The sequence below is a fragment of the Colossoma macropomum genome, unplaced genomic scaffold (genome assembly GCF_904425465.1).
Source record: "Colossoma macropomum unplaced genomic scaffold, Colossoma_macropomum, whole genome shotgun sequence".
Lineage (NCBI taxonomy): Eukaryota > Metazoa > Chordata > Actinopteri > Characiformes > Serrasalmidae > Colossoma > Colossoma macropomum.
In genome coordinates, this window is record NW_023494809.1 from 15,078,598 (window position 1) to 15,102,569 (window position 23,972).

Consider the following 23,972-nt stretch of genomic DNA (forward strand, 5'->3'; position numbering starts at 1 on the left):
AGTCATTGAAAAATTATGCAGAAACTTTAGTATTTCTTCATTTTTCTTCTCATAACTTTTTTGATTTTTTCAAACTTCTAAAACTTTCTGTTGTTTGTTTCCAGGTTTACATAAAAAATTCCCAAATTTTCAGCCTTTTGGAGCCTTATATGCTGTGTGCTGTATGAGTAGGCAGTTGGGGACTTTACAGGCTTTCCTGTGTAGATGTGAACATAGTGGAACTTTATGCCCACGTGTCAGTGCGTGTCTATTATGTCACACTGAGGCTATGGCTTTGTGACAGGAAGGGAGTGGTTTTCTTAGCTGAGTTAAGAAATCACATTCACAAACTGAAACTGAATGATAGCCACCTTTGATTGGAGCGACTGACAGAAGAGCCTTGGTGAGTACGTTTACATTCTTTATTAAAAACAATACACATTTTGCATTTAAAGCACACAATATCGGCATCAATTAAAGTTTATTGCCTGAGTTTTGTATTCAGACTCTTTATTAACACAATACTCTCTAGAAGTTAAATAAATGGATCTGTCTATTTCTATATCTGTAAATTGATATGTCTATAGATCCTTTAAAACATAGATTCTTCAGTGGTTCTTGCCTGGGACATTCAGTTCCATCAAATATCTTAAAGTTGTATAGTACATTTATTGTATGTTGATGTTTCTGGCTCTTGTACATCTCATTTACAAACGTTTTTCAAAGAAAACTTCTTTAGGGAGCCAAAAGTGGCTCTTCTATGGCATTCTATGGAAGGTGCCAAAAAACGTTTTTTAGCACCATCATTTTTAAGCATATACGTGAAATATATAGTGTCAAATAGCTTACTTAAATAAAAGTATGGAAAGTATTGACAGTAGTGACTGAGTATTGACTTGTGTGCCACATTGCAGTACTGAAAAAATACTGTGCAACTCTAATATATATTAACAGTTATATATTGCCTTCATTATTTTTTCACAAGCACTCATTTTGCATGGGACATAGTCTGAAATACGATACTGTATTAGTTGCACAGGGAAAAAATCATGTCTTAGCAAGTGAAAACATCCTTATTATAGTCAATACATTTAATATTTATTGTTATGAGACTTTTGTAAGAATACTGTGAGATTATTTGGCCTATTTTTAGTCATTATTTACTTGTTTTAATTAATGTTATCTACAGCAAGTGTCTTACACTATTGGCAGAACATTTTATTCATTTAGAGAAATAATGTAGATAATAGAAATAATGCTTGAAACAAGTAATTTGATCTGCCAATGGAATAAGACACTTTTATAATATAAAATCACTTAAAACAAGTAAAAATGTTTAGAAATAAGTTAAACAGTCTTGCAATATTCTTACCAAAATCGCATAGTGAGAAATGTTAGATACATTGATTACATTTAGGATGTTTTCACTTGCTAAGATATCAATTTTTGCAGTGTATGAAGTCAAACAGTAAGACTGCAGCTTCACTTCTGGTACTCACCAGATCTATCTGGCATTATTTACCTATTCTATACAGCCTTGTACAGCACATTCAGTACACTGAACTGTGTAACAAATCACTTTTTAATCACTGATCAGTAGCTACTGCTGGAGGGTTAAAGTCCACAACACTAACAGACACAGTCATAGATACTCATACAACACATGTATACGCAATGATGAACCACTTTTTTTTGCAGTCCACTAATTTTGTTTAAACTGTCTTAAATGAATGGCATGCTAATGTTTATGCAAATATTTATGCACAGATCATGGATTTGTGGACAACAAGATGAAAATGGACCACAAAACTGGATGTATCACAAAGACAAAGGAAAATAAAAAGGACTGTCTCTCATACTGAGTCTGAGTCATGGATAGCAATGGAGGATTTACCAAATTCCGGTGGATCTGCACTGTGATTGGACTGATATTCTCTGTGGCGGATATTGGATCAGATTTATTAGTGAGCCTGCAGTATTTTAAAGAAGGAAAATGCATCTGGTTTGCACTGACTCTTTCATTTATCATCATCGCATCTCTGTGCACACACGTTTTCAGCTACGTGTGGTTTAAGGATGATAGGGAAAATGAAGAGCTGCCTAAGGCTTGTCTGGTTGCGGTGCATCTGCTACAGCTGGGCTTCTTTACACGGTAATGTTCACTACATACTGATAATATATCAGATACAGGAGGATTTTTTCATTTTCTGCATACTTAAATTGAGAAAACTTCAACAATGTCATTCAGAGTGGTGTGATATTCTAGGGAAACTCACAAAGTCAGAACTGTTCACAGTGTTGGTGATAGGAGCCAGACATCCACTTCAAAAGGCACCCTTACAACTTGACATTTTGATGGAGGGGTACTATCAGGATGTTGTGATTTTACCATCATCAACACCACAATAAAAACTCAAAAGACATGTGTAGGTTCACTGGTGGTTTTGGGTAGTAAATAAAATGGCTATATTTGTGTTGTAGACATCACAACCCCTGGTTCCTATCACCACCACTGTAAAGAAATCTGAGTCTCTACAATGAACGATTTTACGTCAAACAACTCTGAATTACTTTTATATCCCAACCGCTATTGTTAACAGCATATGTTGAAACGCTTCAGGTGGTTTAAACACCTAAAAGGTTTGAGTGCTGATGAATGCAGTTATTGGGAAGCCAGCAAAAAAACATGATTATTTATAATAAATTAAAATTAAAATTAAGATTCTAAAAAGCTAGGTGTCCCCAGACTTTTGCCAGGCAGTCTACGTGCAGGTTTTTTAGAGACAGGAATGGTATGTGAATTATTTTCAAGTTCGCGCCCTGAACTGTCACACTGATTATCATCACGTTCACAAACCAGACACCAAAAAGGAGCATCCTAAATATTTACATACTGCAAAAAATACCATAATACAATATTAATAGGAACATGTTCAAATGCTAAGGCTAAAGCTGCAGGTTAGTAACAGTAATACCATGTGAAGCATATATACTGTGTAGTAGTGTAGTGCGTTCAAGAAATGTCATGTTAATCCCACGTTATGGGTTCTGCACAAGGTTATTTTGCTAAGGACTCTTATTGTGAAGGGCAGGGCTAGCCCTCTGTCTGTGTTTAAGTGTTGAGCTGAGCACTGACAGAGAGCAGATGTGAGCTGAGTGTAGAGCTTAAGCTTAGAGTAAACTGTTAGCGAACTCTATTTGTGTACAGCATAGCTGTGGCTGACTACAGCTCATTAATAAAGCACAACGACTTGTGCAAAAGCTGTGCAAAAATGCTGGCAGCCTTGTGGATGCAGTGCCTGCGGTAGGAGGTGTCGATGGTGGACAAAGATCTTCTCAGCTGTCCTCATAATCCGCTGTAGGGTTCTGTGGTCTGAGACGTTGCAGTTCCCATACCACACAGTGAGACAGCTGGTTAGGATGTAGTGGGAATGGAAGAGGATAGGTTTGCTCTCCTTCTTTGCAGGAATTGAAGCTGCTGCTTTTGACTCTCTCCGCAGTTGATGTGCAATGGAGAGTGATCATCAAGTCCTCCTGAAGTCAACAATCATCTCTTTTGTCTTATCAACATTAAGAGGTAGATTGTTGTATATGCACCAGTCTGCAAACCGCTCCACTTCCTCCCTGTACGCTAACTTGTTATTGTTGCTGATAAGACTCATCACTGTAATATCATCAGCAAACTTGAGGATGTGACTTAAGCTCAGCATTGTCAATAGCAGAGGACTGAGCACAAGGAGCGCCTGTGTTCAGTGTGGTGGTGCTGGAGGTGTTCTTGCTGATCCTGACAGACTGAGGTCTCACAGTCAGGATGTCCAGGATCCATTTGCGAAGAAAGCTATGGTCATTAGGTACATTAGGAATTTTCTTTCAAGTATTTCATATCTAAATACATTTTATGTGTATTTTTTTTTCTATATGAGGTGCCGCTGACTATGAGAGAGGAGGTAGCTAGCATTAACCTGTCTAGCAGGCTACAGATCCAAACACCACAGAAACTTATGTTACTTCAACACCAGGTGGTCCACTTCTCTCTCTCAGATTTGTGTTATTATCATCAAAGGCCAGCGCCTTTTATTGACCAATCAAACCTGTTCTGTGGTAAGCAGAGTATAAAGTATGCTATTGCTAACCAGCTCACCTCTCTTAGCTGGCAACAGTTTTTTTTAGTGCATCGCTTTCATTTATTTGGCGACCCTATAAGTGAACTGAACTTATTTGTTTTCTGTTCTGAAATAATGCAGGATGAGGTGGCACAAAGCCAATGTAAATGCACAACCAATCACCAAAGAGCTAAGTCATCTCACCAAATAGGTCTGCAGCTCTGAGCACAGTCAGCGGACTGTTTTGAAGAAAGTGTGCTGTAAGTGTTCAGCCCTATAGTGCAAAAGAGGCCTATATGTCCAAAAGTCACCAGCGTTTCTTCTGAAATCAAAGATATTAATATTGAGTTTATCCCACTTTGCTGCAGTAACAGCCTCTACTCTTCTAGGAAGGCTTCACACTAAATTGTGGAACACTGCTGTGAGGATTTGATTGCATTCATCCACAAGAGCTTTAGCAAGATCAGGTACTGATAATGGACCAGCTCTGGATCACACCAGCTCATCCCAAAAGTATTGGGTGGAGCTCCATCACTCCAGAGAACACAGTGCCACTGCTCAACAGCCCAGTGCTGGAGGGCTTTATATCCTTCTAGCCCACGCTTGGCATTGAGCATGGTGACCTTAGGCTCACATGCAGCTGCTCCAGATTGTCCCATTCTATTGGTCAGTGCTTTTCTATGGAGATTATTCAAGCTGTGCCAAAAGTAGCTGAAATTTTTGGAAAAACAGTGTCAAAATGAGCAGGAAAGTTTCAAGAGCACATTCAAGAAATCACAGAAAGACTTTACAACACAAAGTGTCATGGTCTTCAAAGGGCCCAAATCATTGCTTACGTTTTGATAGATAGATTTGATGTAAACACTGTTAACGTTTCAAAACATTCTTTTGGCTCCCCAGTCCATACAGTCCATATATAAAAACTAAGCTGCTAAAACAGCCCATTTTTGATTGTTTTTGTGATGTCATGAAAACCAACACATGTACATATGTCTATTTTTTCAGTCTACAGCAGTATAGGCCTGCTCATTTACAATGAAGTTATAGTCATATAATAACCTAATAATAATATCTTTATTTATAGAGCACTTTTATACGAGTGGCAGCACAAAGTGCTTTACAGACAGGTGATGAAACTGAGCTTGGCTGTCTAACAAAAGATGGAATTGAGCTCCACAGGTCATAAGGTGTGTTTCAGCCTGAACAGTTTTTTGAATGAGGAAAAATACAGGGCAGCCAATCAGAACAGAGCTCATTTACATATATCACTCTTAAAGGCAGAGTCTGGGGGTTTAAACAGAGATTGAAAATGGTCATGTACAAAATGAATTGTGACTGATTTTGGTACACTAAACCACACAAGCATTATAAGTGGTATTTAGAGGGAAACATAAAGTACAATATAACAATACAATATAAAAAAGAGGATATGGGCCTTTTATTGGTCTTATAGTTTGATGTCACGTAGACAGAAGCTGTGATTCATGAGTAAAAGCAGGTGATGTATACAGCATGACACACTGAGACACACTGATAGGCTAAGAGTCAAATTAAATGACTATAAACTTCCTAACAGTTTAATTCTTTTAAAGCTTGTGGTACTCTTAAAAATATAACAATAAAAGTGCAATATGGGTTACATGTCATAAAAGAATCACTTTTGTTTGCCTAAAGAACCTTTCAATAGCTGATTCCTTGAAGAACTATTTCTGTAAACGAGATTTGTGAGTGTGAAGAACCTATAAAGGTGCCAAATGGGTTCTTTGGAATGATGCCATAGAAAAATCACTAAAGGGATAGCTCCTTAAAAAAAACATTTCTGTAAATGAGTGAGGTGAACTTTTTAAAGGTTAAAGAACCTCCACATACAGGTTCTATACCAATTAAAGGTTTTAAAAATTAAAATGCCAAAAGTGTTCTTTGGAGCAATGCCATAGAAATACTACTTTTGGTTCCCTAAAGAACCTTTAAATGGATAGTTTCTTAAAGAAGCATGTAAGTAGATGATATGCATCAGTGTGCAGAACCTCTATAAAGGCTAAAGAACCTGCACAGAATGTAAAGATTTTTTTTAAAGTAAAAGTGCCAAAGTATTCTTTGGAGTGATGCCATAAAAGAACCACTTTTGTTTCCCTAACAAACCTTTAAATAGATGGTTTCTTAAAGAACCAGTTCTGTGAATGACTATGAAGAACCTTTTAAAGGGATTTTAAAAATAAAGGTGCCCAAAAGGTTCTTTGGAGCAATACCAGAGAAGAACCACTTTCAGTTCCCTGGGGAACCTTTAAATAGATGGTTCCTTAAAAAACAATTTCTGTAAATAAGATGTGTGAGTGTGCAGAACCTCTATAAAGGTTAAAGAACCTGCACATACTGTAAAGGTTCTATACCAATTAAAGATTTTAAAAATGAAGGAGCCAAAAGTGCTCTTTGGAGCGATGCCATGGAAGTACCACTTTTGGTTCCCTAAAAAACTTTTCAATTAAAGATTTCTTAAAGAACCACTTTTTGTAAATGAGACAAACCCTTAAAATTTGCATAGAACCTTTAAATGATGTGACCTTTAAAAGATTCTTCACACTTTTCAAGCATAGTTCTTTAGGGAACTTAGAATTCTTTCTTTTTAAAAGTGTATATTAATGCCACTTTTTATTATCCAAAAGCATATCAGATCATATATATATATATATATATATATATATATATATATATATAGAGAGAGAGAGAGAGAGAGAGAGAGAGAGAGAGAACTGATGTCTCTCATTCTCCTGATTTTTTTCTTCAGGTACTTCAAGCTGCTGAAGGCCAGCTTTAAGTCTGTTTGGGTTCAGGACTTTGAGCCAAACTCAAAGACTCTGCATCTTTTTGGTCTGGCAGCAGATCTGAGCATGTTACGCCTGTTTGAGACGTTTCTGGAGAGTGTTCCTCAGCTTATCCTGCAGCTCTACATTGTCCTGAAGCACCAACACGCATCTGTCATACAGTGTGAGTCTCGGTATACTCCTCATGTTCATATACAGGAATGTTCAGCAGCTTTAGCAGGTCAACATGTCTAGAGGATGATTAAAAGGAAATTCCACCAAATTTTCAACATTCAACAATTCTGTATAATGCAGTTGTTGAGATGTAAACAATCATTTCCTTTTCAGTAATTTCTGTACAGTGGTGGTGATAGGAACCAGGGTTTGAGGTGTCTACAGCAATAATACAACCATTTTGTTTACTATCCAAAACCACCAGTAAACCTACACACTTGCTTTTTATACGGAATGTTGATGATGGTAAAATAGCACTAATAGCTATGCTAGGCTACATTTGTTTACATTAGGCTGTGTTTATAGATTATATCATGTCCGTCACAAACCACATAAATAAGTCAATTTGAGATGTATTATGATTTGGGCCGCTGTTTGCACCGTGCTAATTGGTGTATGTAATTCAGATAGTAAGAGTATGGTGGCCCAATGACCATAAACATCGTCTTAGCTGCACGCCGAATTTCACCATCAAAACAATGTTGGTCTATGTTTGACTGTCTGGCTGTTGACTGTTGACACGTCTTGGTTGATCCACTACATTTGGGGTAACCAGAGGGAAAATGGATTCATTGAATTTTCAGTTTAAAGGCCGTTGAACACGACACAAATAAATGACACAATAATTTTAAATAATTCTTTAATAATAATTATTATTTTGGGGAATTTCGCCATGTGGTTTGTGCCACAAAAACAAACTGGAAGAATGTCTATCAAAAAGATCATGAAATGGGCAATCTGTGATACTGTGCTGAATTCTTTACATTCTGTAAAAGCTTAAGACTCATTAGCTCTTTTCTTTCTTAGATATTAGCATGGTCGTCTCCTTCCTCAACATTGCATGGACCACAGTGGATTACTGGCGCTGTTTACGCAGATCTCTGCCCAACACCATGGAGATGCCCAGTGGGTTCCCCACAGCCGTTTACTTGCTCTATAAAGTTTTAACCATATCAGCCCGTATACTAAGCCTGACTCTGCTCATCATGCTGCACATTTACAGTATCCTTGCAATGGTCTTGATCTGGCTGGTGGGCACTGTGTGGGCTCACATGATAAAGACTGATTTCTGCACTTCGCTGTGTCTGGAGTATTTCTACAGAGGAATTGTTGGGTTTATCCTCATTTTCACCTTTTTTAATTTACAAGGGAAAAAGTCTATACTACCAATGACTGTTTATTATATATTCAGCACACTCCTGAACCTCTCAGCTCCCATCCTTCTGTTTCTGTTCAAGCCAATGACTTTGGGGTCGGAGTTTTTTTTACCTGTCATGGCGTTCATTATGGTGGCTAACACAATGGGGCTGGTGTTTCTGGTTCTGTACTACACCGCCTTACACCCAAGAATCAACAGAATTCCGGATGAGGTGGATGCACCTGGATTCAGCCCGCGTGAAACATGCACAGTAACTCGTATGAACCGATTTTTAAACGTCTAACTCCTTCTAAGCTTATTAATTTAAAAAATGGGCAAAAATAATGTGCAATATGCAGTTTTTCAACATTTTTGATCAACATTTTTTTCTTGTTTCTTATTATTTTCTGAAGATTTGTATTTTGTACAAATCAGTTTGGTACATATTTATGTACCAAAACAATCATATTTATTTTTGAAATATATGAGCCTTGTCCCTTAGAATTAAACAGGCTGTTGTTGTTACTGTGCCTTTGTAAATGAGCTCTGTTCTGATTGGCTGTGCCTCATTCAAAAAGCAGTCCCTGCTGAAACACTCCTTATAACTTCAGAGGGAGTGGGCAGAGCCAAACAGCTGCAGAATGAATGTATGTAAATGTGTTGGTTTTAGAGACATCACAAAAGCACTGAATTAAAAATGATCTAGCTAAATTTTGCAGCTTAGTTAGGAGTGATTGGTACAGTTTAACAATATTTACGCACTACATCACAAAAGTACATTTTATTCTAAGAAATGTGAGGAAATGTTTCTGGATGGTATGACTACTTTAACAGACACGCAGAAATGTTTTGTATCCATAAACACATACTTCTGTTGTTTGTCATGCTGATACTGTTACAGTACATTAAATGTGCATTATTCAGGATTTTTAAAGCTTAAAGAATTAACTTCATAACTTAGAAGTCAGTTACAAACACTGTAGCATTAAAACAAACTAAAATTAAATCACTACCCTGTGTTATTGTTTATAAAGTGATTTTTTTATTTGTCTCAGCCTGGTTTGTGAACAATATGAAAGTTAATTTCATATTACTAAGTGTAACTGAGGATGTTACAAAATGACAAACCACTGCCTTGAATTTACCTGATTAAAATGTGTACATAATTTCCACATTAATAAAATATGTTATTTAACATAATTACTGCCAAAAATAAGGGAACTGAAATATAGTAAATGTGCAAAAATTTGCAGCAAGTTTGATGCATCACTGTTTCTTGTGTACATTTGACAAAATTTAGGATGTATTATACAGTTGTATGGAAAGGTTTAAACAGTCCCTGTTCACACCGCATGTTTTGTTGATTTTCCAAGTGAAGATATGTTAATAAATAGAGAACACACTTATATATGTAATTTTTTGCAAATTTTAGTGCACAAATATAAAACATAAATATAAAATTTGCCATAACTTTTGCACAGGCCACATTTTATCTTGTACTTTTCTCAATATGTTAAATTCAGCAAGTAAACAGAAAATATGCATTAAAATGCAAGTGTGCAAGTGTGCTCTAACACAACATGGAACTTCACCAGCGGTGCCTAAATTTTGCATACAACTGTATTTGCTGCTGAGATTTTCTACACAGGCCGCACTTCAGGAAAAACTTTGTCTGGACAGGCTTGACTTTGGGCTTAAATTATCTGGATAAATTGAGAAATCCTGATTTGTGAACTCACATTTACAAAAACTAACAGTGACTGGAGGAACCACTGGGTGGCGCTGTTGTTCAACCTGGAATTACGTTTACTGGGATCCATTTTTTTCTGAAGGTTGTTGATGTAGTTGTTTTTTAGTGGACAGGTTTTAACCCATTCAGAGAGACATTTAATGATTTGGACCATACATTGTTTATCTTATAACTTGTCTCTTTGTGTAATGAAAAATGAATCTCTGAAGGAACAGTGCTGCGCAACAGTCATGACAATTGTTTGAAACTATGAATCTGGGCAGTAAGTGTGTTTTTGACACTAAACACAACTTTAAAATAAATACATGTAAACATAAATACAGTAAAATGTAAAAAGAAAGTGTTGAAGTAATGCAAGCTATGAGAAAATTAAAACAGCTCCTGAAAATCATGACTGTGCTAAGAAAATCTGAATGTTCAAATGGAGGAGGAAAAATCTCTCTCTCTCTCTCTCTCTCTCTCTCTCTCTCTCTCTCTCTCTCTACATATACACACACATAAATATATATATATATATATATATATATATATATATATATATATATATATATATAATCACAATATATTAAAGGTATATTAAAGGTTCTAGAGTCTTTTTACTTGAAAAATAACAAAAAAAAACATTTACACACTATGCAATTTTGCACAGTTTATATATATATATATATATATATATATATATATATATATACACGCACACACCGTGGGAGCCAAAACTCTAGTGAAAATGCTTCTATTTTGCACCCCTTTAATAGAAAGATTTTCATCCAATTCTAGTATCAGCATAACAATATGATTGAGAAGTAAAGCCTTTGCAATTTTAATATGCTTTTCAGAATTTCTTAGTATTTGGTTTCCTTCTTTTGCCTTAATGACAGCATGTACTTGAGCTGGCATGGACGCAATAAGTTTGTGCAAAAGCCTCTGTTCAGTAGATCGAGTATTCATCTAGAAATATTGCAGATATTTCTTCTTTATTTTAATTTCTGTTTCATTAAAAAAATCCCAGATTTTTAATGTGGTATATAATCACATTGTTATTTGTTTAAATAATCCTTAATTCACATATGAATTAAATGTTGAGATGTACTTTTATCTCTCATATTAGAACCGTAAAACATAATCTAATAAAGTGAGCATTTTATTCTCTTTATTATTCTTTTTGGGAGATCTTTCTAAAGGTCCTGTGTTCAGGTCAGAGTGATGGCCTTTGGCTCTCCACTGTGTTATGATTTCATGACCGCAGTGCCTGTTCACCAGGGAGGACTAACACTATACATCTTCATTAAGGAGAAAATAAAAGACTCCATTCTCTTCATGATGAACACTCAGTGATTTCACTGCACTAATGCAGTATTAAAAGGGTTTTTATTGGCAGGAGAGGATGTGTGTTTGCAGGCTGTCTGTTTTATGGGCTTCAAATGCTTTTGTATCTTTTTTTTTCATTCAGACACGCAAACCAGAACGAATCACTCTGGATTCATCAGCACTGCGAAGTACACTTACTCCTCCTGTGTGCTGTGTTTTCTACTTCAAACACCAACCTTTCATTTTAAAACTGGTTTTCAACTGTCCTCTTTGCCTCACCCTTTTGATCAATTGCCAGTGCCATCTTAAAGACTGATTCTAATTTTACTATGACAACATAATGAACTATTTCCGCAAAACTTTGATTTGTTGTAGTGACATAATGACTTGTTTTTGACATAGTATGTTGAAATTTATTGAAACAATAAGTCATATAATAAGTGATTTCTTAGAAATAATTTAGATAAAATGAGTCATTATTGTGAGATACTAAGTGAAATTATTTTAGGATACCAAGTCACATAAAAAATAATTATTTATTTTTTATTTTATTATTATATAAACCACTAATCATTATTTCAAGATATTAAGTCAAATCAGAGAAGGAAAAAAACATTTTTCCTCTTCTGCTGTCAGAAATGGGCTTCTATACAATTCCTATGTCAAACAAAAAAAATATGACAGACAAAGCAGTTTGTAAGTCAGAACTTTAAATTGCTGTAAAATACTTCATAGTTGAAAACTGTATCATTCAATTCACAACATTCAAACTTGCATCAATGTATTCCTTTTTTATTTTACCTTTAACCAGGGTAATCACATTGAGATTAAAAATCTCTTTTACAAGGGAGCCCTGGCAAATAAGGCAGCACAGAAAACAATCAACAAAGAAACAACACGACCACAACTGACCAAATCAAATGACAGTCAAAAACAAATTAAAAACAAGAACAAACAGAATGATACAATTCTTTAACAATTATCTTAAATTCACTTAAGGAAATAAACTGCTCCAATTTCAAATGTTTCTGCAGATCATTCCACGCAGATGGAGTGCTGTAACTAAAAGCTGCCTTGCCATATTCAGACCGTACTATCAGAACGTCCAGCTGAATGTAACTCTAGAACATAAATTGTATTGAGACTTATTTGTTGATATGACAGCAGACAAATATGAAGGAAGCTGACCAATAATTGCTTTATAGACAAAAAATATCTAATGAATTTGTCTTTGCACTGAAAGTGAAGGCCAATTAACCATTTCATAAAGTTCACAGTCGTGAGTTGAATATCTAGTGCCTGTTATAAATCCAGAGTCCAGTGAGTGCAATGTTATCTTTAAAATATACCTACAAAAAAATATCACCATAATCTAAAATAGGCAAAAAAGGTAACTTCAACTAGTTTTTTTCATGCCTGTTGAGTAAAGCAAAAACTGTTCCTAACATGCAATTTAAATTTATGTACACTACACACAAATTTCTCAAAACCTGGTTTGCATGATAAAACCAGCTAAGCTAGCTAATTCCCTGCATGCTATCACATAGAACATCGAATACTTTTGGCTTCTATTCAAGTACATCAGTGAGTAATTTACTTTTTCCTCAGTTCCATTTTAGCCATTAACATTCTTCTGAATTTTTAATTCTCTTTTTTTGGGTTTAATTTTATTTTGTTGTGGTGGTCCAGCTCCTGAAGTGCTTTACTGTTGACCACACCTCTCACTTTGGAGCTTTAGCATTTTATTTTAGACCAAAAAGAAACAAAAAGAGAAGACGTCGCACTAACTTTAGCTTTTATGAAGATTCCTATTCAAATTTTTCATTATACCTTAAATGCTGCAGCTGTCTCAGGCACCAGTATGTAGGAGCTGCACCATTTAGTGGAACAGGAAATTTGAATAAAAGGCCAATTTCAGCTTTGCAGTTTCTGTGCCGATAGATTCTGGATTTTATAAGAAGGTCCACTGCAGTTCTATAAGTCACTCAATACTTATGAGGAAGTTTTTGGAACATTTGGAACATCGTTTAATGCTACTTTCTACATCTTGAGTCATTGCTTCACTGCTGTACCTCTGCTTGCTGCACTGAAAATGTCCAATACTAATCCCAAAAAACGGAGAAGCAGAGCTGGAGGATGATTCAGTGCCAGTGTGTCAGTGACCAGCAACTCCAGATTTTGTTTTGTCGGCAATGAAGAACCATGACAGTTCCCCCAAAACCCACACAGCCCCCTTCAACACCCCTCAAGGCCTTATCTCGGCCTCTTCCATCAGCGTTTCCTGTAAAAGCCGGTCAGCAGTGGGGCATAAGAGCGAAAAGTCTTGCCACAATTTGTCCAGACACAATAAACATGGCAAGCAGAGACGCACACGTGGCTGTTTTCAATTAGAGCTTCAAAGTCCATATAAAGCCTGATTAATGTGGGTTTGTAAGGCAGCGTGTCTTTAATTATTATGGCCTGACTGGAGCACAGATACATTAGCAGCGAGAGTAATCTGTAAACGTCTAAACCAGTTTGGCTCTGACGGCCCTGGGCTTTGCCTCATAGCTGGAGAATTCTGCAGGATGGGGAGGGTGAGGAAAACCTTCGGTGGGAAAAGGACCCTTTAATCATGAAACAAATGCTAAAATATGAACGCCAGCACTGACTGATTGGAAAACGGGGAAATTTTAATCAAATCAGTTTCTGATCGTGGACTGGCACAGGGTTCCTCCTGGACTTCTCCAAATAAATTCCACATGCAGTGGGTGATGCGTAATTGTATATTGTTGTTTTTTCATGTGTGCAGCTGGTACACTTTAATCTGAAGAGTTATAAAACAGGAGTGCAGGAGATAAAGAATAAAGTGAATAAATGCAACAGCAGAATGTGGGGATGCAGAATGCAGGACAGATTGGACGTTTTAATAGGAAGGCCGAGAGGGGAGTCCAGGTTAGTCCTGAAAAAAACAAGGTGAAAAGTGCTGGATTAAAATGTGTTTTCCACATCAATAAAATTTAAATATATTACATCAACACAGTTACTGTCTTTCAGTTGACTTAGTACAGCAACTGTGTCGACATACTTGTAATGTGAATGTGGGAGCGGAAGAGACATGATAGAAATTTTGGGGTGGCATCTGGGGTGGCCAATCAGATTTCAGGGGAGGCACTTGCCACTTTGGCTACCCCTCTGAAACCGTGCATGTGAGACACTAAATGCACTCAGTTAACCAGTGTATACTGTCTAGAAGTACAAACGCACAACTGAATTATGAAGCTCAGCTTTTGGAAAAAAGACTGTAACTGTGGACTGATTGTAGATGATGCCTGTGGCTATACAACAGTCAAATCAAAAATATGTCCATATTTCTGGGTTGGTTTATTTTACCAGTGCTTTATTTCTGGAATGATTAAGCTGTAACTACTGCGTTCATTAATGATTTCATGACCGTAGCTTTGGTCTGAAGGCCAATTTAAACTATTAATGTATTATTACAGGCTTGTTTTGTTTCCAGATCAGTGCCTAATGAATCTTAAATGTGAACAATGTGCATTTCAGCATACTCGTTTACAATAAAGATGATGAAAAATGAGTGAAGAAACAGATTAAAGAGTGATGCCGAGGTCAAAACCTGCTGTGGCACCAGAGAACAGTGTAAAAGTGCAGAAGGGCCGAACAGCCTCAAAACACCCATTACTATTAAAGTGTACATATTTATCGTAAAAGATGAACAACATTTATGTAATTTAGTAAAGTGGGGGCTCTGTATGAGACAGCAGAAAGTTACATTAATGCCTTAAACGGCAATTCCACAATTTTCTAAAAAAATCTACATAATTCACCATGCTAAGCACATGAGTGTTGAAACATGGCAAATTCTTGTGTAATGTATATTTTGTATTTTCTGCAAGGTATACATATTTAATTTTGTGATGTTGTACCTATGATCATTGTTGCTGTCCATGTCTCTTGGGTTTTTTTTGGCTGTCTGTTGCCCCCCATCCCCTTGTTGTTTTTTGTTTTGTGAAATAAAAATTCTGAATCACAAAACAAAAAGAAATCTGCATAGTTCTCAATGACTGGGAAGTAAAGAAAGTTACTCAGAGTGGTTTGGTGTGAAATGGTTCATTGTAGAGACTCAGTTTTCTTTAGTGGTGGTGATACGAACCAGGGGTCACGATGTCTACAACACAAATATAGCCATTTTATTTAATATCCAAACCACCAGTGAACCTACACGTCTTCTCCATTTTTTAAGCTGTAGCTTGCTAGGCTTAGCTAATGTAAGTGCATGGTACCTCCCACCGCAGTACAGGCTCGGTTCTAGCCAACCGATGTTTAAAAACACCCATTCAGAGAATAAAGACTCATATCTGAGAGCGCAGATTTTATAAGACTGGTGCTGAAGTGACAGAAAGATAAAAAATAGAGTTGTTCTGTGGTGCTTTGAGTTGTACCCTGCCAGGTGACACTAACGGTAATGTAGCTAGCTAGTTATCCGGCCACAGGTGAAACCCACCGCAGTACAGGCTGTTTCAGTAACAGATGCTCAAATAACACCCATTTAGAGGGTAAAGAAGATGAGAGCACACTGAGAGACCAGAGCTGGAGTGACAGACAGAATCAAATGTACTTTGTGGTGGATGGTGTGTGTGTGTGACTATTAGCCTGTTAGCTATTAGCCACTCATTTGTGTAGTTTTCTTGTATATTTCCTGGTTCTGATTGAGTGGTACAACAGATGGAAAAAGAAACCCTAACTGGTCTCGCAAGTCTGGACCACCACAGAACAGTCCAGCATGGCCCATTGGCTTGATAGTGGAAAAGCACCAATCAGCGAATAGCTACGTTATTACATAATCTCATCGAATGATTCTGTGGCCTCAAGTACGGTTAGCTAACTGTGCTGAAAAAAAAACAGGCTGAGCCCCGGTTTGTAAGTGTTCTGTGTTAAATCGTGTCTGTGTGGAAAAGCCACTAGAACCGTTACCCCCTGTGCTCAGAATCGTTCAGCCCTGCAGTGGAAAAGAGGCCAGAGATTCACTAAAGACACTTTTATTTGAAATTTCAGGAACTCTCTCAACAAACATACTCTCTCAGCTTATCTAAGAACATCAGACTGCTGGATTTAATCAGAGATTTGAATCATGAAGGAGGCTGATTAGGTCCTGCTGCATGAGCCAAACCTTCTGTCAGACCTGCAGATCAATATCATGTAAAAACTCAACAGCAGCTTCTTAACAATGTTAGAATATCTTAATTCATGTGATGCAAAGATTTTGCACTAAACACTTCTTGGGAACTGTCGAAGCCTTGTAACTTCATGCAGGTTGATAACCATTCACAGAGCACCAGGTAGGTGTTTCCAACAAAGTGGCCAGTGGGTGGAAACACAAAAACAGCAGCACTGCAACCAGTGGGGCCAGTGCTACTGCTATTGGTCTCTGCAGATCAGACCACAAAAGATTTTAAGCTGTGAAATGCTCATGAGCTCATGAATGGCTTGTAGACCAACAGTAAGACCAATCAGAAGCAACTAAACACCCATGTTTGTAACATCACAACCTCAACTATGCACTATGTTTAGTGATCAAGCCTCATGTGAGAAAAGGCAGATGTTCTTTATTCTTGGTTACAATAACAGAACACATTTTGCAGAATATAATTGCAATTTAAATCAATGTCACAATATTGGCCGCAAAATTGCAATAAGACATTCTTCCTACATTGTTCAATACTATAGTGCAGAATATTGCACAATCATTGAGAATTAATACATTTATTTGTGTACTGCCATTATTTCAGCACTGATAAAAACTCCATATTAATACCATGGTTTTAATGGGATGCCCAACAAGCTCAAACAGGTGTGCAGATCAAGATACAGCCCTGAGGGATGGGGGGGCTCCAAAGATGAAGACATGGGCCTTATGAGATATCAGTCTGTCCTCGATTACAATGCAAGGAGAGAGAAACGGCTGAGTTTGGGTCAGTAACTCAGCAGATACTATGAGAAGTACATTGTAACAGATACTTTCACCTACTGCACCACATAACACCTCCAAAACACAAATTCCACAGCAATCAGTGTGAACATCAGTGCTGATGGATATGAACTGCAGTTTCACAAAACCTGAAAGACTAGCAAAGCTAGCAAATAGTACTTGTCTTAAAGCTAATAATCTAATAAGCTAATAAGCTAATAATAGAACTTCATCCATCCATCATCAAAACCACTTATCCTTCTGGGTCGCGGTGGGTTGCTGGAGCCTATCCCAGCTGTCATTGGGCGGAAGGCAGGATACACCCTGGACAGGTCGCCAGTCCATCGCAGGGCAGACAGACAGACATAAACATTCACACCTAGGGGCAATTTAGCACGTCCAACTGGCCTGACTGCGTGTCTTTGGACTGTGGGAGGAAACCGGAGTACCCGGAGGAAACCCACGCAGACACAGGGAGAACATGCAAACTCCATACAGAAACGACCCTGGTCACCCGGCTTCAGTGAAACAGAAATAAATTATTTTGTGCAGACACAGAGATTTATATTAAGAAATATTTTTTTTAAATGAGGCACCCTGAACAAGTATTTAATATTCAACAATATTTTTCTAAGTCTAACTGATCACTGGAGATGTCATATTATCTCAGAATCACCCAGTTTTAAAAATAATAGTTTACTAATGAAGCTGGCTTTTATTCTGATGCATTATCATGCTTTGTTAATAGGGGCTTTTATTTTTGCACACTACAGTGTTTTACAGAGAAATTCATGGCACACTCCATGTTTGCAAAGAAACACTCCTTTTTATGTCAGTCAACATACAAATTTGCCCATGTGCTCATTCATTGTTATTATCTATGTGAATCGTTCAGTTCCATTCATAACAATACAAAGTTAGAATGTGTATTCATAATTTGGTCAGCTTATCTGTCCACAGCAGTCTATTTTTTGACATTTTTTGACGTATAAAATCCTCTAAATACATAGGAATTAATATAAAAAGACAGTACAAAAACACCCTGCCTATGATTTACACTAGTTAATCAATTGATCAACCTAGTGCAATTACAATTGGTTTACAATAAAGATGATGAAAAATGAGTGAAAAAACAGACCAAAGAGTGACGCAGAAGTCAAAACCTGCTGTGGCACCAGAGAAAAGTGTAAAAGTGCAGAAGAGCCAAACAGCTTTAAACCACCTATTAATATTAAAGTGTGCATGATTATCATAAAGATGAGCAACATTTATATAATTCAGTAAAGTGGGAGATCTGTATGAGGCAGCAGAAAGTTACATTATTCATTTTAATATTGTACACTGTTAGAAATAAAGGTGCTGTGCAGGTACATTTTACGTTCATCAAGGTACAAACAATGTAAATGTGCCCTCAAAGGTACAACAGTGGTTTTAAGGTCCAACTGTGCACCTTCAATAAGTTTTTCCCAGTGGAAAAGTACACGTTTGTATCTTTTCATAACTTAATATTTTAAAACAGAACAATAAAATAAAAAGTTTGGAGAGTAAACGGGTTATGTGGAGTCAATACAACATAGAAAATATAGTTTAAATGGATGGTACATGGTACAATTATGTTCCCTGACTAAATGTACTGAGATGTACCCTTGAGGGTACCACACCAGTGACAAGAGGGGTACCGCCCCAGTGACAGTTTCATACTTTTCTTCTGAGAGTCTAAAGTTTTTTAACTTTGATATTCATTACTGCAAGGTGTCCATATATCTGTTTCTCATTACAAATGTTTATTTTTTAAGCTTTTTTTTATATTTTGAAACTCTAAATTGAATGAAAACAACAAAATGTGTCACAAGTAAAAAGAAAAACCTCATTGGCTTTGAATGTGTTGTGGTTATATGCAAACAATAAATAGTGTATGTTGTGAAAGATATTTTGTGAAAGATATTTAAGAATTTAGTCCAACAATAGAGTACAGCTAATAAAAAGACAAATTGGGCAAACAATTATTTACAAATTTAACTTCAGCTCTTACTGTGTTGCAGTAATGAGAATCCAGTCACTTAAAACACTAAAACACAGTACAAAAACACTCATCCTGTATTTTACACTAGTTATTCAATCAAATAAACCTGGTGCAATATTTACATCAATTCATAGTGATCTTATGGTGGTGGGATGCCCTAAAGGGGATTTCCACCAGTTTTTTTAAATTTCTGCATAATTCAGTGATTGAGAAGTAAACAAAGATATTCAGAGTGGTTTGGTGTGAAATGGTTCATTGTAGAGACTCAGATTACTTTACAGTGGTGGTGACAGGAACCAGGGGTCACAATGTCTACAACACAATTATAGCCATTTTATTTACTATTCAAAAAAAAAACACTGAACTTACTAGTGTCTTCTGAGTTTTTATATGTAATCTTGGCTAAATAGTGGAAAATCTGAAAATATGTTTTCTTTGGAAACTGTTTTGACTTAGAGCACACTGTGTGTATTCCTCCACCATGAATTGAGTTTAAAAATAAGTTTTAAGCCAAAATCTTCTCAAAATGATCATAAAACAATGTCTCAGACATCAGGCAGTGTATTCATAACCATTTCATGTAATAATGTTCTGAAAGGGAGCTTTTAGAGGTGGACATCTGGTTCCTGTCACCACCACTGTGAATAAATCTGAATCAATAAGTTTCTCTAGAACTGAGCATTTCACACCAAACCACTCTGAATTACTTTATTTTCATCTTAACCTCTTAATTACATGTAAACTTTGAAAAAAGGGTGGGGTTCTCCTTTAATTTGAAAAATGTTACTAAAAATAGATTAAAACATTCAGGTTTATTTTCAATCATTCAATCAGGTGTCACTGCTTGTACATCCAAAAAAGAAAACATTAAGTTTTATTCATATTACTTTTTTTCAGGTTGGGTCCCAGTATTTGTCATGTTTTGTGAGAACTAATGGACTTACTTTAAATGTCTAATACACAGCTACAAATACTTTGAACTCTCTCAAACATACTTTCTCAGCTTATCTAAGAACATCAGACTTTTGGATTCAATCAGAGATTTGAATCGTGAAGGAGGCTGATTAGTTTCTGCTGCATGAGTCAAACCTTCTGCCAGACCTGCAGATCAATATCATTTAAAAACTCAACAGCAGCATCTTAACAATTTTAGAATTTCTTAATTCATGTCATGCAAAGATTTTGCATAAACATTTCTTGAGAACTGTCGAAGCCTTGTGATTTCATGCAGGTTGATAACTGTTTACAGATCACCAGATAGGTGTTTCCAGGGAATGGAAGCACAAAGTAGGTGTTTCCATTAAAGTGGCCAGTGAATGGAAGCACAGGGTAAGTGTTTCTAATAAAGTGGCCAGTGAGTGGAAGCACAAGGTGAGTGTTTCTAATAAAGTGGCCAGTGGGTGGAAACACAAAAACAACAGCATTGCAACCAGTGGGGCCAAGGCCACTGCTGCTGGTCTCCGCAGATCAGATCCAAAGATGCGGACATGGGCCTGACAACGATCTGTCCTTGACTACAACTTAAGCAGAGAGAAATGAGAGTTTGGGTCGTTAACTTAGCACTTACTATGAGATGTTCATTGTAACAGATACTTTCACCTGCTGCACCACATAACACCTCCAAACACGGATATAAATTCCACAGCTATCAGTGTGAACATCAGTGCTGATGGATGTGAACTGCAGTTTCACTAAACCTGAAAGACTAGCAAAGCTAGCAAATAGTACTTGGCTTAGAGCTAATAGCCTAGAATAACCTAGACTTATATTAACACAGGATTTTAAAAGGAAGCACCTTGGGCAAATATTTTTATATTCAACCATATTTTTCTAATTTATTTTAAGGCTACAAAGTCTAATTGATCACTGAAGACATCTTACTATCTCACAATCACCCAGTTTCAGCAACGCTAAAAGACCTGCCACCCATAGTGGAAAGCCTAAATCTAAGAACAATTAGAAGGCCAGAGTCAGAGGACCTTAGCTTACCTGATGGAGCATGAGAATGAGTAGGTGCAAGACCATGCAAGGCTTTAAAGGTTAACAGCAGGATTTTGTAGCGGATGTGTTCTGTGACTGGTAGCCAGTTTAACTGACGAAGGATTAAGGTAATATGGGTTTCTTAATGGATACTAAGACTTTGGATGCAGAATTTTGGATGTACTGAAGAAAACAAATAGTTTTAGATGGTAAACCATAAACCAGAGAACTGCAGTAGTCTAACCTGGATGTAATGAAAGCATGCACCAGGATTTCAGCATCGAAGTTAAGCGTAGGACAAAGTCTAGCAATATTGCAAAGTTGGGAGAATGCAGACTTAGTCAGAGATTTAATATGTGGAACAAAAGTGAGATGCGGGTCAAATAGGACACAAAGGTTTTGCGCAAGAATGCAGTCTAAATAGGCAGAGATGTCTGACTTGCTTACATCAAAAATTCTGTTTTTTTTAGGGTTTAGCTTAAGAAAATTGGAGCTCAACAAATGCGTTAACTCCTGAATATATGACAACAGCGTGAATGGTGGGAATGATTCCATGGGTTTGAGGCAAAAATAGATCTGTGTGTCATCAGCATAGCAACGGAGGTTGAGGCAATGGGAACGAACAATGTTTCCAAGGGACCGTATATAGATAATAAATAACAGGGGACCAAGAACAGAGCCTTGGGAAACTCCCTGAGTAACTGGAGCAGCAATTGATTTCTGCCTACCAATAATAACAAAATGAGACCTATCTGTTAAATAGGATGCAAAGCAAGATAACACAGTGCCAGAGAGGCCAATACTAGAAAGTTGTGAAATGAGTAAATTAGGATAAACTGTATCAAAGACTACAGTAAGATCAAGCAGAAGTAAGACAGATGCACAGCCTAAATCAGATAATAGGAGTAGACCATTAAGGACATGGATGAGAGCTGTTCAGTACTATGATGAGAGCAAAATGACTTTTGCTCTCAATCGATCTTGGAAATCAAATGACATTGATTACATCTTAGCCATTTAATTACGTAGAATTTTTGAAAAAAATGAATACTCATTGGGTTTCATTCCGGCGGCACGGTGGCGCAGTGGGTAGCGCTGTCGCCTCACAGCAAGAATGGCCTGGGTTTGATTCCCGGCCGGGCGACCGGGGTCATTTCTGTGTGGAGTTTGCCTGTTCTCCCCGTGTCTGCGTGGGTTTCCTCCCACAGTCCAAAAACATGCAGTCAGGCCAATTAGATGTGCTAAATTGCCCCTAGGTGTGAATGTTTATGTCTGTCTGTCTGTCTGCCCTGCGATGGACTGGTGACCTGTCCAGGGTGTATCCTGCCTTCCGCCCAATGACAGCTGGGATAGGCTCCAGCACCCCACCGCGACCCAGAAGGATAAGCAGTTTAGATGATGTGTGTGTGTGTGTGTGTGGGTTTCATTCAATCATCACCTGTTTTTAGAATAATTTTTGTATGGAGAAAAAGAAAACAGAATATAAGACACTGCCATCTGGTGGTGATCATGAAAAACTGCAAAAAAGTCAGACTGAATGGCGTAACTAACTCCTTAGCCTGCTAGCTTGTGGATACAGCTTGGATCAGTATACACCACACTGAACCACAAATAAAATAAAGAATATAACAAAATACAGTTTAACTTGCCTGCAGTGACAACCACAAAATACAGTTTTATTCATAATTTTGTCAGCTGTCTAAATTAAACAAGAGTACATTAGCACAGCTTCATGTGTAACCGAGCAGCGCATTCTGATCACCCCAACTTCAATATGCCTCTGACTACTATTATTTTTGAATATAGAAGCTAAAAGGGACTATTGCTGCACTTTACAGTGTTATTTAGATTTTCTTGGGTCACAGTCAGGAGCAGTGCTAACACAACCACCAAAATGCCTTCAGTGTTCCTTTATTAAGGCTGCATTATGCTGACCGGACAGTAGGTGGTGCCAAACCTATTTAACAGGAATTTCATAAAATATAACTACTAAATACAATTATTTAAGTGGCCTTCAATAGTCTCTCATGCCGGTCCTTGAGAGTTACCTTCCTGCAGAGCCTAGTTCCAACCACAATTTGCCACATTCCAGCTAATCAACCTCTTCCCGAGTCTGTAATTGGCTGGATCTGATGTTTTAGAGTTAAGTAAGGGGTGGGGCAGCTTATTGGATACGGGTTGGAACTAAACTCTGCAGGAGGATAGCTCTCCAGAACCAGTTTTGGAGACCACCGTTCTACATCTATCCATCTATCCATCCACCCATCCATCCATCCATCTATCTAAACACCATAACCCAGTCTCAAAGAGAATTTAATAGATATTACACCAAAGCTAGAGTGATTTATTTGGATTTCATATGAATGAAGTCAGAAGGAAAGCTTTGATTGTTAAACTACTCCAATCAAACAGAGAGTTTCTCATGAGTTGGCTCATGTGAATTCTTCTCAGACTGTCTTGCTATAAAGTTTGTGGCTTTACAGTATGCTACTTCTTTTTTCATTCATTTCATTTTCATTCAACTTATTTCTAGCCCTATGTTGAAAAACACAGTTTATGATCGGATGTTTTGCATGTCAGTCAAAAAGTCACTTTCTTTTTAAGGTGGTACTATGCAAGATTTGGTTGTTAAAACTGAAAGAATTTGCATTACCTAGTCAAGAGGGAAAAAAATCTGCAAGAATTGTA

At 37.1% G+C, this 23,972-nt stretch overlaps 1 protein-coding gene across 1 annotated transcript; it reads left to right on the top strand.

The window, feature by feature from the left end:
- Positions 1–280: 280 nt before the first annotated feature.
- Positions 281–8,901, top strand: xkr9 (XK, Kell blood group complex subunit-related family, member 9). Its single transcript, XM_036558366.1, has 4 exons — positions 281–382; positions 1,747–2,131; positions 6,868–7,067; positions 7,925–8,901. The coding sequence occupies exons 2-4, from the start codon at positions 1,851–1,853 to the stop codon at positions 8,557–8,559; spliced, it is 1,116 nt and encodes a 371-aa protein (XP_036414259.1). The 5' UTR covers positions 281–382; positions 1,747–1,850; the 3' UTR covers positions 8,560–8,901.
- The last annotated feature ends 15,071 nt before the right edge of the window (positions 8,902–23,972 follow it).